Raw genomic sequence first — 17,470 nt, 5'->3', positions numbered from 1 at the left:
TGAATACGAATCTTCTGTCAAGCATATTGTGACTATCTTCACCTTGATTGCATTTTTACACCATCGTGGTACGTTTTGATTTTTCAAAGTCCTCATGTACAATTCTCTTGAAGCAGCGTTTTGTGTGCCCTTTGTTCATATAGTGCTAGGGCCTCATGGAGGCCAGGTAAATGTTCTACCACTTAGTTATATGCCAGCTCAGGATGACATTTCAAAGTTTTTGTCTACCTCAAATCACAAAGATACTCCTCTGTGTTTGTTTCTGGAAGCATTCTGTTTCTCCATTCTAAAGCACAATAATGTAAAAAGTATTCTGCTGGGTGTGGTGGCACATGCCTTTAATCCCAGCACTTGGGAGGCAGAGGCAGGAGGATCTTTGTGAGTTCAAGGCCAGCCTGGTCTACATAGTGAGTTCCAGGACAGCTAGAGCTACAGGGAGACCCTGTCTCAAAAAACAAAAACAAACAAACAAAAAAAAAGAAGTATTCTGTAACCTAAAATTTCTCTCTGCTCTTCCACAGACTTTCTGTTCAGTATTCAACCACAAGATATTGTTAAAAGACAATTTTAAATCATTGGCTGCACATCCTACTGTCTCAATAGTGACCCATCACGAGACTGAGACCCACCATGACCAGCTTATCAGCTAGCAAAGCAAATATTTTACTCGCCCCTTATGCCATTCAGTAGTGTCTCTGTTCTCTGTTTGAAAGCTTCTATAAATAAAAGGCTAAAGAGCAGTTCCCTTTGGCTAGCAGCCCTAGCAGTGAGTTTTTATTTCTGTCTTTTCATCACTTTCTAAATTTTCTACAGTGAAAGTGAATTTTTAATTTTAAAAAGTAAACTTAAAAAATGTTGAGCGAAAATAATTAATTACATTTCCATAGCTAGAAGCTAAAAGACACCTTATTTCTGGCTGGGGAGATGGCTTAGCTGGTAAAGTGCTTGCCTGCTATACCAGCATGGGTTTGATCCCTAGCACCTGTGTGAAGAGCCAGGCATGGTGGCAGGCTTCTACCTCCAGCACTCAGGTGGAGAGACAGGCAGATCCCTGAGGTTCATTGGCCTAGCAATGAATCAGCAAGACACAGACCAAGGAGCAACACCGTCTCAAAAAGTAAGGTAGATGGCTTCTGGGGAACGACATACGCCCAAGGTTGACCTCTGAGTGTCATCCAAATGAGACATACACATACGCACATATCCACAAACACACATGCATAAAATAAGAGAAACATTGCTTCCTAATTTTCCCTGTGTGGAGTTTGCCTTGGCCCTGGTTTTTTCTGCTCGTGTCTCATCTTATTCACAAATAGAACCACAAAAACCTCTAAAAATACAATCATTTGCCAAGTATCCATAATTAATTACTGAAAACAGAGGGTAAGCAATCCTTTGTGAGACTGTTAATAGTGCCAGAATAGGAGAACTTCTGGAGAGAAATATCTGGAAAGAGAGACTTAAACTCTACGCCAGGGTCCCCTCTGCTTGTACTATTATGGGACCGTTTTACAGAGATGCATCCACTCACCCGAGCAGCACTGAGAAGTGTACAGCTGACTTGACAGCATTTACAAATTATGTCTCCTGGTCAGAATAACTTACACTGTGGAAATGCTTCCATATGCTAAAGTTGGAACCAGCACAGTGACAAGGAAGAAAAGGGATGGCTGTGAGTGGCCAGATTTCAGACACTCGCTCCACTGCAGACATGCAAATTAATGCTGCAGTTGCTGAAGGATTTACCATAAATGGTTTCTAATTCTTCTGCCTGCCGCAGCTCTCTGCTAACAACCGGAAGGAGCAGACTTCACCATACAATAATGGTCGGTGAGGAGTCAACTGTGATGCATCTAAGTGATGGAACAATTTGATAGCAAGCATCAATCTCATTTTAATGGAAAATCTATGATGTAAACACGTGTGTGCATGTATGTGTATGTGTGTTCATGTGTGTACATTTATGTGTGTGTGCATGTGTTTGTCTATTTATGTATGTCTGTGTATACATGTCCATACAGGCATGCGTCTGTGTACAAGTGTGAATGTGCATATCTGTGTCTGTCTGTGTATATGTGCTTATGTATGTATACGTGTGTGTGCATTTATAGGCCTATGTGTACATGTGTGTCTGTGCATGTGTGTGTATATGTGTGGTATACATGTGTGTATGTGAACGTATAGGCCTATATGTACATGTGTACACCTGTGCATATGCCTGCCTGTGTATATGTATGTGCATGTGTACATATATATATACATGAGCATGCATACATGTGCCTGTGTGTACGTGTGTGTCTGTATGTGTGTGTACATGTGCATATTTGTGTCTGTGGGTAGCTATGTGTGTGTTTACCTGCGTGAATATGTGTGTACACATGTTTGCATGTGCATGTGTATACATGTGTGCATGTATGTATGAATGTGTTCATGCTTCTGCAGGTCAGAAGGCAACCTCATGTGTCCTTCCTCAGGATACCCACCTTTTCTTTTGAGACAGGGTATCTCACTGGCCTAAAACTCTCAAAGTATGCCAGGCTGGATCCCAGGGAGTACCAGGGATCTATCTACCTGTCTCCCTCTCCCCTAATGCCAGGATTACAAGAGTGCATTGCTGCCACACCCAGCTTTTTAGTGGTTTCTGTGGCTTGAACTCAAGCTCACTGACTTACCTGTCTCCCCAGCCCCCAATTAGCTCTTTTCTATCCTGACTTTAGATGGGGGACAGCAAACTGGGGAACACCAGCCAAATCTAGTTCACCATTTATTTTTGTAAATAAAGTTTTATTGGAACACAACCATGATTGTTCCTCTCCACAGTGTCTCTGACTGCCTTCAAGCTGCAAAGCAGTTAAATAATCCTGAAAGACATTATGGACCAGAAGCCTGAAGTATTCAGAGAAGCTCTTCATAGAAACAGCACTGCAGGCCTGAGAAGACCACTTTCTCATTCTTTACCTTGCAGGAGTGAGTGGACAGACACTGGCCATGCGCGCTCTGCTGCTGCCGTCAGGTCTGGGGGGTCCCCAGGATGACAGCCATGGTTACAAAGCTCCATCAAAACATCAAAAAGCAACCACCCGAGGAAGCCTGAACACCTGCTTCTTTTGGATGAGCAGCAAGAACCTTGGCAGCCAGAATACACGTGTTTATTATACACAATAATTGTTCAAAATGTTTGCCCTCCAAGTAAAGAAATCTATAAATGATTTTATGGGAAAATTAAATCTATTCTACTGCAAGAGTCTTAATATTTTGGCAAGGATGTACTATATACCAAGATGTGATGCTTTTGCTCAACTTTTAAATTCAACATTCTTAAGCAATAAACCAATCTTTTTCCATTTTTCAGGAAAAAAAAAACTGTGAAAAAGATGAGGTGGGCTAGCAAGATGGCTCAGTCAGTTACGATGGTTACCACCAAGCCTGATGACCTGAGTTCAATCCCTGGGCTTCACATGGTAAAAGGAGAGAATCAGCTCCCATAAGATATCCTCTAACCTCCACGTGTGCATCCTGCATGCACACACATTCAAAACAAATACAGTGTAATAAAAATTTTTAAAGAGAAACATAACACCTATTTGGGTATCTTTTGCCCTGACTCCATATGTATCACTTAGCTTAACTTGAAAGATAGAGATAGCAAAATAATTTGACTATTTGTAATATATTTTTAGCTATGATTGTGCTTTTGAGCAACAATGGTAACAACACTGGTACGGTGAGTCGGCGATCAGCAACCCCAAAAATGTGAAACATCAATAAAATATATACACAAATATAAAAATAATAAAAAGTTGTCCTTTTTGCTCACTGAAATTATGAAAGGGGATGAGGCAGTGGAGTGACAGGATATAAATGCCCAAGTCAATCCAGCAAAATGATGTTTGGGCCTTGGCCAGGTTCTAGGCATTCAGTTAGTATTTTATTGAGCACCTATCTGTGCCAGGCTCTACTCTGGTGCTACAGCAGTGAATGAGACCAATAAGATCCTGAGTTCCCAGAGCTGATCTGCAAGTCTGAGACACAGTAACACAGGGGACTCTACAGAAGTAGAGCACAAGCCACAGGTCTAAAAGAAATGAGATGAATCAGATGAGAACAGCAAGAGCTGCACGGGGAAGGGCCATTCTAAGAAAACCTTCATGCATGCTCCTGAAATTCCCCTGTGAAAACCCCTCTCACAGCAAAGGATCCAACCAGCTTGACCCCACTTCAACACAAATGGCTGCTCTCCTCTCAGGAGTGTGAGCTGCCTCACAGTTGGGTCTGAGGCGATTCCAGGGAGCAGATAGGACTGGAGGAACTTTCTCTGAGTGCTGTCATGTGTCTCTCAGGAAAACACTGATGGAGCCCCAGATCTACCACAGTGCAGCATGGGGCTGGCTCGGGTCACGGTGGAGAGTTCTTGATCTATGAAGCATACAGAGCTTGAAGAGAATCATGTTCTTCATCCCTCTGGCCCAGGAAGCTGGCTCTTGGGGAATGAGTCAGGATCTCTTGTCTTGTCTCAATTTGTCCAAAGGGAAACACCAACAGGAGATGGGGTGGGAGGCGAGACAGCCAGGTTCTTCTTCCTTCCCAGCCCCCTCCTTGGTGACAGTGACTGGGTCCCTCCACCAGTGATCACAGCCCTATCTGAGGTTCTTCTCCCATCACTTTAGCCCTCTCTGATCTTGAAGATGTCCCTCCATCTCCTGCATCAGTACTCCTCCATGCTTAGTGGTGCTCTGCCTTGCCCAGGCCTTTGTAGTATCTCCCCTTCTCCTTAACTGTCCTCAGGGGCCACAATGCTGACTCTGCTCTCAGATCAGAGATGGACTCTGGGCATCAGCTTTCTATCTGAGCTCCACAGATTAGGGAAGGCTGCAAGGACCGAATATTCTAGAATCAGTGCTTCTACTCAGAATCAGCAAGACTCAGCTCTAGACAGAAAAAAAATCTGAGGGAAGTGACCGCAGTGATTCCAGGTCCTCTGGCAGAGAAGGAAAAAGGCTCTGAGTGGCCATGACTTACCTTTCTGTGTTCAGTGGAGGGCTGTGGGCAGACGAGCTGGAATCCAAGCAGCAGGGCACACAGGGCACTGGGAAGGAAAAACAGCAACAGGAGGGTGTGAGTACCATCCTGGCAATACCTGGAGAAAGTTGGCATCTCAGTACTGGCAGGAAGAGGCCAGCCCAACCAGGGTCCTGAGATGGACCCAGGCAAGATGCCAAGAGAAAAGGGAAGTGGCTCCATGCTGGGCAGGGCCATGATATGTGGCAGATGTGGGATCAAATCTCCGACTTAACTACCTAACAGCAGGGCTGGTAAGTCTGGGTTAACCTCTAGGGGCCTCAGTTTTCCCCTTTGTAAAACGGGAATAACAACAGACATCGGCTCAAAGGTGAGGCTGGTCACTATCCTAACACAGACTACATGCCAGGGTGTGCTGGTCCTTCGCAGAACGATGAGTTCAGCATGTCAGGAGTTCTGAGGCTGGCCCGGAAGTTCCCCTCCTATGCCCCAGGCTTGCTTTGGAGTCTTCTGTCCATGTGTAGCCTTTGGAGTCACATCTGTTCTTCATGGGTGAGATCAGCTGCCTTAAGCCCCACTGTCACCAGCCCTGATTAGGACTTGTCATCAAATGAAGGGAAGATTCAGGAACAAGAGGCAGCTAGCCCAGAGGCAGTGGAAGACCATGGGCAGCTCTGGCTGCAAACACATCTAGGCGTGGTTCCCAGTACCACCGTTCCCATCTGGGTGATCCTAGGCAGGCTAACAGCTTGAAGATGCATTCTCATCTTCTGAGAGTGTCATGGGATGTGACATAGAACAAAGCACCCCACATGGGCAGCAGCTCAATCCCAGGGCTGGGGAGGTAGAGACAGGAGAATTGCTGGGGCTCATGGCCAGCCAGGCTAGTAGAATTGGTGAGTTCCAAGGCCAGTCTGGAAAAAAATGTTAAAGGTGGACAGCACCCAGGAACAACGCGTGCGTGTGCACACACACACACACACACACACACACACACACACACAATAAGAATTTAAGTGCTAAGAGTCTGGGTTTCTAATCATCAATGCCATTATTTTAAGCATCGCTGGGTCACTGAACCTTTTGGGGGGCTTAACTTGGAGGGCAGTTAAAGTAAGTTGTGAAGCAATTCTCAACCTTTTTAAGGCCTCCAACATCACTGAAAGATGCAAATCACTGTCTGAGTCCAAGAAAAACCACCCAGTAAGACTGGAGATGAGAACCCAGCTGTACTCGGGAGCTGAGGCTGTAGGGTGAAAGGAAGGCCCCAGGCCATCTCTAAGCATCCAGACTGCCATGTAGCCCAAGAATATTTTTATATTAGCACACAATACAAAATTGGTGGTGAAAGTATGGTGAGTTGATTTATCACTTACTGAGGCTCTAGACCAGTGCTAGAATTTTCCATTACACCTCCATGTTCTTCTGAGTTCTCCAATACATAAACACACAGATCTATGCTGTTTGGTACCCAGGAGACTAGTGGTCTAGATATTGATATCACAGAGTCCTTGATTAAGTCTAAAAATTATTTACTAAAAGAACAAGCATTCAACCAACAAAATTTCCCCAAACACACCTTCATTTGCACTTTGGTTTTTGTTTCATTGTTTTTGAAGACAGGGTCTCACTCTGTATAGTCTAGGCTGGCCTGCCATTCACAGTGTAGTCCAAACACTTGGCAATCCTCCTGCCTGGGTGACCCTGAACAAGCTAATCTCTCTAAGCAGCAACCATCCATCTTCTGTGAGGATCGCTGAATGCGACAGAAAGGAAAAGACCTGGCAGAGTCAGTAAGCGAGACCATTAATTGAGGTGTGCGGGGCTGGGGAGATAGCTCTGTCAGTAACATGCTTGAGGTCTAAGCATGAAGACCTGAGTTGGATCTCCACTCCAAAACCTATGTTAAAATAAAAATAAATTTAAAAAAAGGTGGGCCTGACTGAGCAGACTTGTGACCCCAGCTCTGGGGAGGCGGAAACAGGATAGACAATGCCTAGGATCGTCAGCCTAGCCTAACTGGTGGTCTCCAGGCTAGTGAGAGACCTGCCTCCAAATGAGGGAGACTACTCCTGAGGAATAGCATCTTTCAATTGTCTGCTGTCCTTCCACATGTACATGCACACCCTCACATACATAGACCACACACACACACACACACACACACACACACACAGTCTTTTGTTAAAGTTGCAATGGACCAGAAAAGCCACCCAAGGCATGTTCCAGTGATGGGGAGGAACATCTGAAAGCTGGCTCTCCAGACAGTGGGGGAAAGACAGTATTTTCTAGTTCTAGCCTACTAGTTTCAGTTTATCCTAGAAATTAAAAAAAAAATGCATCTCAGCTTAGGAGTGCACACCCCTACATCACAGAACCTTGACAAATCCCCTTCTCTCCCATCCTTCACTGGCCTCATCTGTACAATGGGAATAATATAACTTGCCCTACCCAACTCAAGTGAGTTAATGCCTGAGAAAACACACTTTGAACTGAGCCCACAAATCTGAGTCATTTGTAAGCCATTCTGGCACTGTTTACTCATTTAAAAAGAAAACCAGGCTGATGTGGTTTTCCTTACAAAAACAAACAGCAGTTCCATAAACTTGTTACACCTCAGCCCCTCAAAGCACTTGGCTCACCCAGGAGCTACATATTAGTAATGCGAGGACCAGTTGTGCATGAGCACTGATCCTAGGCTGCATTAGAGGATTCAGGGGGACAGGAGTAAGGAAGCACAAGATTCTCTAGGAAGGGAGAGTCTAGGTTTTCCTGTCTCAGAAGAACTTATCCCAAGTGGCCTGTCAACTTCACTTCTTCTTCATAAAACCACTCCCTTTTCTAGCCCAGACTATTTCTTTTTCCCCATAGCACTTAACTGTGTCTTGTGCCATTTAAAATTCTCTCTCATCCCATTAGAAAGCAGCATGAGGGCTGGGAAGACAGCTCAGTGGATAAAGTGCTTGAGGCACAAGGACCTGAATTCAACCCCAAAAACCCACATTTAAAAAAATAACCAGGCTTGCCAGTGTGCTGGGAAGGTAGAGACACACAGATTCCTAGGACTCCACCACCAGCCAGCCTAGTCTCCTCACTGAGCTCCAGACCAGTGAGAAACACTGTCTGAAAAAAAAAGGTGAATGGCACCTGAGGAATGACACTTCAGGTTGTCCTCTGGTTTCTCTCTCTCTCTCTCTCTCTCTCTCTCTCTCTCTCTCTCTCTCACACACACACACACACACACACACAGATTATAGCATGAGGTCAAAGGGTTGATTTTTGACACTGTCTTATCCCTAACACTTAGCAGAATGCCTACATCACAGAAAGTGCTTGACACACTGAATCAGTGAACAGTGCACTGAATTAATGACTGATGCCTCCCCATTTAGATGCTTCTGAGAGTCCAAGACAAACGGAACTTGTGGGAGTGGCCAAAGTAACTTCTAGAATTTTAAATTTTGTTATTTACTTATTTATTCTTATTTTATGTGTATCAATGTACTGCCTACATGTATGTAAGTGCACCCATGTCATGCAATGCCTGTGGAGGTCAGAAGAGGGTGTCACATCCCTTAAAACTGGAGTTTCAAATGGTTGTTAGCCGCCATGTGGGTGCTGTGAACCAAACCCAGGTCCTCTGCAAAAGCAGCCAGTGCTCCTAACTGCCGCGCCATCTCTCCAGCCACCTCTGGGGCTCCTTAATGTTCTTTTATGAGGAATTTACAAAAATAATGATTTTTAACATTTCTATGTGATCCATAACCCCCAAAAAACAGTCTCATAAGATTTCCACGAAAAATGTCTGCTGATGCCTCTTGCAGCATGAGTTCCACTTAGCTGCTCGACTCTGTTCCCTCCTCTACCTGGCCCTGCTGAAGCTCAAGCATACGGGGTGCTCCACAAAAAAATCATTCTGGGAAAAAATCTTAGTTATTAAATCGACTCTGTTCTGAATGGGATAAAATAAATTCCCCCAGAGGGGAAATTATTCTTTGAGCTGCAGTAACAGCAGCTATAACCCCAGGGGCCAGAGGAAACTGCCAAGGGCTGAAGGCTTCCCACCCCTGCTCAGCAGAGGCTGTCTGGGGCCACCCCACCCCGCTCACACATACTTCACTAATTGGTAGTCTATTGCTGTGCCCATGCTGCTTCCAAACACCCACAACCTAACCCAAATCCTCGTTCCTCCTGACCCAGTTCTGGATTACTGCTGGGGAACAGGGGATCATGTATGTGTCTATGTGTAGCTCCTATGTTATTTCACTTGGATAGTTTGCTTTGGCAAACTGTTCTCAGCTTGCAATGTCTTGACAGACTGAAGGCTACCAGGGCCTTTGGCAAAGGAATCACACACTCCTCTCCACAGGGAAGGTGGGGGGAGCCACATTCTTCCCAAGAATTTCTGATTCACCTTGCAGTCAAAACTACCTAGCATTTCACACCCATTAAAAAAATAAAAATAAAAAAATAAAAAAATAAAAAGCATGTGCCATTTAACCACTGCTGGGCTAGATTTCAAGAACTCTACAAGAAAATAACGCTCAGTACAAGATTTACATCACAGAACTAGGGCTCTGGGCTTCTCTATTTGCCTTGGCCAACACAGCGCCCCTCACCCAACCATCTCACCCCAGCATTCACTATATCACCACCACTGCATAACTCGCATCCCCTCAGTGGACTCAATACCATCTGAGCATCTCGGGTATCAAAACAGAGAGAGAGAGAGAGAGAGAGAGAGAGAGAGAGAGAGAGAGAGAGAGAAACCACTTTATTCTTTTCTTTTTCTGTTAATACTACCCAAGAGATATTTTGGGGATGGCCTAAAATGATGTTGACCTGCATCGAGGGGAGCCAAAACCTGAGCACTGCCATCAATTCCCACCTAATTCCCACTGGAGATGAATGTTTTGCAGCATGGGTTTCAGCATGGCCAGCTCAGTCTGCCTTCCTCTGGCAGCCTTTAAAGTGGCTATGCTGGAGCCCCTGGAACTGGAATAAATAAAATATTTTTTTAAGTGGCTATTCCAGGGAGGGAGATGGTTTCAGCCCCCACTAGCCAAAGAAGACACAACAGTTACCCGCCAACTGCAGTGTTCACAAGAGTATTTCATCCCATCTTCTCAACCCTCTCTCAGACAGTTTTATTATGCCCGCTTCACAGGTTTCACAAGTGACAAAATTGAGGCTCAGAGGAACCAAGGAGAAGTCACTACAGAGCTCAGACATGCTAGCTACTAAGTGGCAATACCTGATCTCAAATGCAGTCAGACCCTTGGCCCCAAATCTTAACTATTATACCCAGGGGCCCTTAGAACATAACATTATCTTTTATAAACCAACCATTTGACATTTTAATACATCCATTGTCTTTTCTAGTCTGTGTAGAACCATGGATTCACTTTTATTTTTTGTCATTGCTTATAAAAACCATCAGAAAATAAAGTGGGTTCAATAAGTCTTCAAGTCTCTAAAGGACATTTTACCATTCAAAAATATAAATAAATAAAGCTATGGACTGGAGATGTCATCCTATTGATACAGTCCTTGCCTCACATGTACACAGCCCTGGGGTTCGATTCCCAGCATCACATACACCAGATACAGTGGTACTGGCTTGAATCCCAGGACCCAAGAGGTGGAGGCAGAAAGATCAGGAGTTCAAGGCCATCCTTAGCTACATAGCAAGTTCCAGGCCAGCCTGGGCTACGTGAAACTCTGGAAAAATAAGAATGAGAAAAAGGAAGGAGGAGGAGGAGGAGGAGGAGGAGGAGGAGGAGGAGCAGCAGCAGCAGCAAGAAAGAGGAGGAGGAGCAGATGATGGAGGAGCAAGAGGAGGAACAGGAGGAGAGAGCAGAGGAAGGAGAGGAGGAAGCAGAGGAAGAAGAGGAGGAGGAAGAAGGAAGAGAAAGAATGCCAGTGAGACTATGACAGGGCACTCCTCATCAAGTTTTCTGAATGAAGGCCTGGATGTGATGGCACATACCTTTAATTCCAGCATTTGGGAGGCAGAAGCAGGAAGATTTCTGTGAGTTTGAGTCCAGCCTGGTCAATAAAAGCAAGTTCCAGACCAGCTGGGGCTACAGGGAAACCCTATCTCATAAACAAAATAAATAATAAATAAATAAATAGATAAATAAAGTTTTATGAATGCATCCTATAATTCCCCATGGAAATGATGAAAGCGTTGGGGTGGGGGTGGGGGGGGAGACAGTCCTAAAAGAAGTTTTCTATACATTGGAGCTATTGGTTCCAATCTCTGGGAAGGGCAGTCAGAGTGACTCCCTGGGGAGGCAAGGAATGGAGAGCTGGCAGCCCAGTGATCACACCTTGACACCATTCAACTTCATTTTGGTACAGAATGTTCTAGCAAATTCCACAGTCAAGCCCTGAGTGATGAGGACAGGGTCCAGGTACAGGGCTGTGCCAGGCACAAAGAAAAATCAATCCTGTCTGGATGCCTGCCATCATTTTATAGGTTAGGGTCTGCCAGGGCAGCCCTCCAAAAACCATTTTATTTCCTTTGAATGTCTATGTCTACCATTCAGATGGCTCCCATCAGGTGTCTATGGCTGAGATTCCAGTAGGTTCTTCCCTGGCACCCTTCTCCACTCCTCCACTTGGGCAGTTGTGCTCATGTACCCATGTTCCCAAATCTGTTTACATCTGCTGCTACTGCTCTGCGACCATACCGAACAGTCAAATGGTTCACAAACCCATGAATCGGAGCACAGCCCGGCAAGAAGTAGTTGACAATTGCTTCTACCAAAAAAAAAAAAAAAAGTTGAATACTGTGGAAAGACTCAATAAAGGCAAGTAGCCAAGAAGAAGAAGAAAAAAAAACACTGGCAAATTAGGTGTGGATGAGATAACTGGACGATTAGGGCAAAAAACTGTGACGATTTAAAATCATTCTGTCCTCAGACTGCTTTGCAAATGTCTTTAAATTCTCACCCCACTTTAAAGAAACCCAGTGAAAACCTCAGATAGTGCTTATGGGTGTGGTTTATGCCAGAAAGACAATCAGAGCTTTAAGCTCAAAGAAAAGCCCTTGGCCCCACATCAAAACAATTGGGGAGTACATGTGCATGTGTTTTGAGTTTAAAATAAACTGTTAAAGGTGCGTATCCTTCATATGGTTTCCACACTTTAGCTCACGTTTGTGATTAAGTAACTAACCATCCTGTTCAGGAATATAAAATTCTGTCCTAATTTCTTTCATATAAAAGATAATTATTACTGGATTCATTTGATATTGAGTCCTCTGATCCATGGTCAAACAGGCTAGCCACTGTATGCCCAGTCCCCTGCTCACTCAATATTCAAATGTATTTATTGAACATCACTTGGGTAGTTATTTAGATGACAGCTACAAAAATCCTAGTCTGCCTTTTTGTTTGTTTATTTCACTAGTTTTGGGTTTTTAGAAATGTCTCATTATGTAGCCCAGGCTGGCTTTAAACTCTCCATCCTCCTGCCTCAGCCTCCCATGTTCTGATTTATAGTAAGTGTCACCACTCCTGGCTAGCCTGCCTTAACAATGCCATGGGGTCTGGACAGACGGCTCAGTGGTTAAGAGTGCATACTGCTCTTGTAGAGGACCCAAGTTTGGTTCCCAGCACACACATCTGGCAGCTCACAACTGCCTACAATTCCAGCTCCAAAGGATCCAGTGCCCTCTTCTGGCCCCTGTGGGCACCTGCACTCCCATGAACATACTCACTCACAGAAACACAATCACAAATAGAATAAATCTTTTTAAAATTACCAGGAAGTTTAATACCTGCCATAAGCCTAGCCTCTACCCCCTCTTGCTCTACCCTTCTTCCTCCTTCCCTCCACTTCCCTCCTCCTCTCATTCCTTCTCATTTTCTCATCTCTGGCAAAGGGACAGTGACTGACTTCATGGCCCTCCAATTACCTTTACCCCATGGAGAATTTCAGTGGTCACTAATCATACCTCAATCTCCCTTCCTTGGCCTGCTTCTCACACACAGGCTAGCACTCCCCCTCACCGTCCTCAGGGTCCTTTCCAGTGGCCCCAAGAGTAGTCGCTTTCTCATTTTCTCAATCCCTTCTGGTTGTATTTCTAAGTGGAATGGCTGACAGGCATTAAAGTAATAATACTTCACTGGAGTATATATCAAGGAAAGGAAAAACCTAATGTTTGCAAAGACTAAAACCAGACACTTGACCTAAGGCCACTGACTGTAAAACCCTTAAAATGATCCAGAGCTCTCCTCCATAATACCTATAAAATTCACCATCTAACTCTGTAATGGCCCTAATTACATCTGTATTTCTTCAAAAACTACCGTTCAAAATAAAAATTGCCAAATCAAGTGTATTTCCTGCCAATGTAACCACCTCTTTGGCATTTAGCAGTTTTGTTTCCTCCGGTGTTTTCCTTGGAAACCTGAAGTATGTCAGCCCTGCTAAAGCATGTTGAGAGGCTGCAAAGAACACCTGCCACACCACAGCTTGAGGGCTGTCAGCTGGTCACGTTAGGTCACCATCATCAGGGATTGTCATGCTTCTACTGAGAAAAGCATGTTTCCTTGCCATCAGTCCCCAGGCAAACACATGCAGTTCCTACAGAAAAAAACAAAAACAAAGGTGCAGTGGGGACAGGGAGATGGCTCAGTTGGTAAAGCCAGCATGAGGACCCAGGTAAAAATCTGGGTGTGGCAGCAGGCATCTGTAATCTCAATTCTGGGGAGACAGAAACAGGAGGATCCCTGAGGTTTGCCTGGCCATACCATCTACTACAAGATGGTCAGTGAGCTTCAGGTTCAGTGAGAGACCCTGTCTCAGAAAATAAGGTGGAGCAAGATTGAGAAAGATACCTGAATTCGACCTCTGATCTTCGTAGGCATTCATGCACACATATGCTCACTAACATGTATGCATACATATATACCACATAGACATACACATACAAGGTACATGATTTGGAGAAAGTTTTTAAGAAAAACAAAACACTCCGATGCCATTTGGTGTATTTTCTTTCTAATTTTTAATAGACAACAAATATTGCTTAACTGACTTCAATCAATCTTTTGATCCAAATGGATTTGACTCACCCTGAAGCTTCTGTGGGCATCCTGAGCTTATCCAAGACTCAACAACCCACTAACCAGTTCATTAAGGGTTAAAATCCCAGGGCCTCTTCTGCTACTGGCTTTGACTAGGATTCTTGGGACAGACTGAGCAGGGCTGGGGTCCTCTTGCTCTGTTAATACCCTAGCTTTTTTGTCTCTTTTAACGTGGATGAAGCTGACTCTGTTTTCCTGTGGCTTGGCAAAAACCAGGAGGGATTTTTTAGACCAAATCTCTGTATATCGGAATTGTGAATCCCCTTAAATGTTTTTTCCTCTCAGGGATTTTCTTGGCAGCTCATGTCTGATGCAACTTGCTTTCTCTATAGGTAGAGAAATCCTCTGGCTTTCCCAATTAATCTTTATACATCTGGTGGCTTTGATAAACATTAAAACTCTCTGCATGTGTGCATGTTTCTTATCTACCAGTTTGGTCAAAGACGTTTCACTCTTAATCATAACTCTTCCCAGAACATTTTAAAGAGTATTTCAGCAAAAGACTTTCTGCACTTGTTTTGGGTTTTTTGCTTGTTTGTTTTTGTTTTTCAGTTTAAAATATATGTACATGAGTCTGGATAAAGAAATAAACAGTGGTTGGGTAAGATGGCTCAGTAGGTAAAGGCACTTGCTGCCTAGCCTGATGACCTGAGTTTGATCACCAGGACCCCACATGGTAGAAGCGAGACTCCTGTAAGTTGTGTATACACACACACACACACACACACACACACACACATACACAACACATAAATAGATAATTATTTAAAATTTAAAAGAGATGCACAGTGGTTAATATGTACTTGGCTTATGAGAAGAGGGGTTTGATGAAAACCTCCAGTTGAGATCGCCCATAAAATGACCCACCCATACTCATAATTTTCTTTCTCCAGTCCTGACAGCAGGACTCTTGGTGAAGGGTCCTACTGAGCAGCCCTGTCTAAGTAATCCTTGCCTCAGAACCCAATGCTGGAAGCCTGTCAAGATTCCACAGTTCCACCTGCCAGGTAACAAGACCACATTCAGTTTGCTGTCACTCCTACCCTTGCTAAGTTCTTTTGGAAGTTTCTCACAAACAATGCACACTGAGGAGGTGAGCTCACAGGCCCCTCTCAGAGGGAGGTGAGTACCACACACACCATGCTCAGGTCCTTAGAGAAAACTCACAGTTTGCAGGGGCATCCATTAGAATTCCAGGAAGTAAAGGAAAACATGGCAAAAGAAATTTCTCCTATGAAATCCTGCCTATGCAGCCTGAGTGGCTGTGTGTGTGAGAATCCCCAAGAGTTTTTAAGGGCCTTTCTGATGACAGCAAACTTACACCTGCTTGTCAGGTAGGGTGCCCGCCTCTCATTCTCCACTTGTCTTTACCATTCAGTTCAGTATCTGACCATGACTTCCTCCTCTTTCTACCCAGTGGTATACAACATGCTACAGTCCTGCGGTCACCCCATGACCCAACTTTACTTCTCACTCTCCTGTGATAGTGTAGCAGCATCTGGGGGCTCCCATAAATTTGACACATATTGCATGTTTAGAAACATCCTTTAAAGGTTGACGGTGTTAGCTCAGTTGGCAGAGTGCGCCTAGACAGAGTGGTGCATGCATGTAATCCTGGCACTTTGTGGGTAGGAGCAGGAGGAATCAGGAGCTCAATGTCATCCTCGGTTACACAGAGTTCAAGGTCAACCTGGGATACATAAGACCCTGTTTCAAGATAAATTTTATTTTTTAACATTTTTAGTTATGGCTTTAGCATGCATGCTAATTTATATTAAATTCCAAATACTGACCTTGAAGGGACCACCACAAATTTAGGCTGCTTTGTCTATGGCTGGATTTTACACTGGACTCGGAATGAAGCTCTTTCTACCTTCTCTGCCAGCATCTGGCATGTCTGAAACTTTGTCATTGATGCAAAGTTTTAAAGTTCCTGTAGGATTTTAGATTTCAGGCCCACACACAACTACTCAGGTAAAATTTTAGAAGCAACCACATACTAAAGTACACACGCGCACTACACCCAATTAAATGCTGGGTGTGGGCCCAACAGCATCTGCTTGGCAAATGGTCCTGCCTGACTGGGCAATCACATTGGCAACATCATAACATGTTACAGGGCATGAGTTGTAGGTATCTGAGGTCAATGCACAGCTGAGATTAACAGAAAACTGTGAGATCTCTGCAGGGATGTACTGTGGAAACCAGAGGCTCTTCTTCCCCTTTTACACGTCGTCAGTCAACATATGCAAAGAGCAATTCAAGATCCAAGACCTCATCACAGAACTGTCATCAACTAAAAGCCCTTACCTGGGTGAGCCAGGACTGTATAGCCAAAAGAAGCACAGAGTAGCCTGACACAAGGCAGATGTGAGGAACCACTCATCCAGAAATCTGGACTTCAAATTTCAGTATTTATAACACTGGGTTCACTGATCTCACAATGTGTGACTATTACAAATTTGCACTGAGAGAGCTCATTCTTATCAATAAAATCCGGTTGTTGTCTATTTTATATACTGAGACTTCACATAGGATTTTGATCAAATCATTTTTAATTTTATTTACTATTGTTGTATGTGTATCATGTATGTGTAAAAGTATGGGCCCACAAGTGCCACAGTATGCACATGGATGTTGGAGGACAGCTTTGAGGAGGTAGTTCTCCGCTTCCACCATATGGGACCTGGAGACCAGACCCAGGTAATCAGGCTTATGCAGAAACTACTTTTACCTGCTGAGCCATTCCATAGACCTGATTAAATCTTACAATTCCACTGGATTATATTTTATTTTATATTTTTGTTGCAGTTTGCTTTCATATTTCTGTGATAAAAACACTGACCAAACCAACTTGGGGAGAAAAGGGTTTATATGGCTTACAGCACAGCCCATCATCAAGGGAACCAAGGCAGGAACTCTGGGCAGGAACCTGGAGCACAGGCCATGGAGGAACACAGCTTACTGAATTGCATCCCTGCCCTGTGCTAGCCTGCGTTTTTTTTTAAATACCTCATTTGTTGATTTTTTTTTTTTTGGTGTATTTCATACAGAACATCCCAAACAATCTTATTCACCTATATACCCACTTCCCAAATGGCACCCTCCCATAGCTTCACCCCCACCCCTTTGGAGCCCAAATACTCTGTCATCCCTGTTACTGTCCACTGTGTTCTGTGTTGTCCGCACCCCCAGCCATTCCCCAGTGCTTGTTCATCTGCTGAAACTAGTCAGCCTATCTAGAGTTCCTTGTTTTAGGAAGGTCAGCTGTTCCTCATCTAGCAGCAATCAGTTGCCAACATTCCTTTAGATAAGATTGGGGTCTGCTGTTCATTTTCCCAGTTCTATGCTGG

General features: G+C 44.2%; 1 protein-coding gene across 1 annotated transcript in view; it reads right to left on the bottom strand.

Moving 5' to 3' along the window:
• Thsd4 (thrombospondin type 1 domain containing 4) overlaps positions 1 to 17,470 on the bottom strand; it is a 694,930-nt gene that overhangs the window by 643,611 nt on the left and 33,849 nt on the right. The window contains exon 3 of the mRNA XM_008836407.3: positions 5,020 to 5,086. Coding sequence (XP_008834629.1) covers positions 5,020 to 5,086 — 67 coding nt within the window. The remainder of the gene's footprint in view (positions 1 to 5,019; positions 5,087 to 17,470) is intronic.

Source organism: Nannospalax galili, unplaced genomic scaffold (assembly GCF_000622305.1).
Source record: "Nannospalax galili isolate Female #2095 unplaced genomic scaffold, S.galili_v1.0 scaffold54, whole genome shotgun sequence".
Taxonomy (NCBI): Eukaryota; Metazoa; Chordata; class Mammalia; order Rodentia; family Spalacidae; genus Nannospalax; species Nannospalax galili.
The sequence above is the reverse complement of the archived record's forward strand: the minus strand, read 5'-3'. Positions and strand labels throughout refer to the sequence as shown.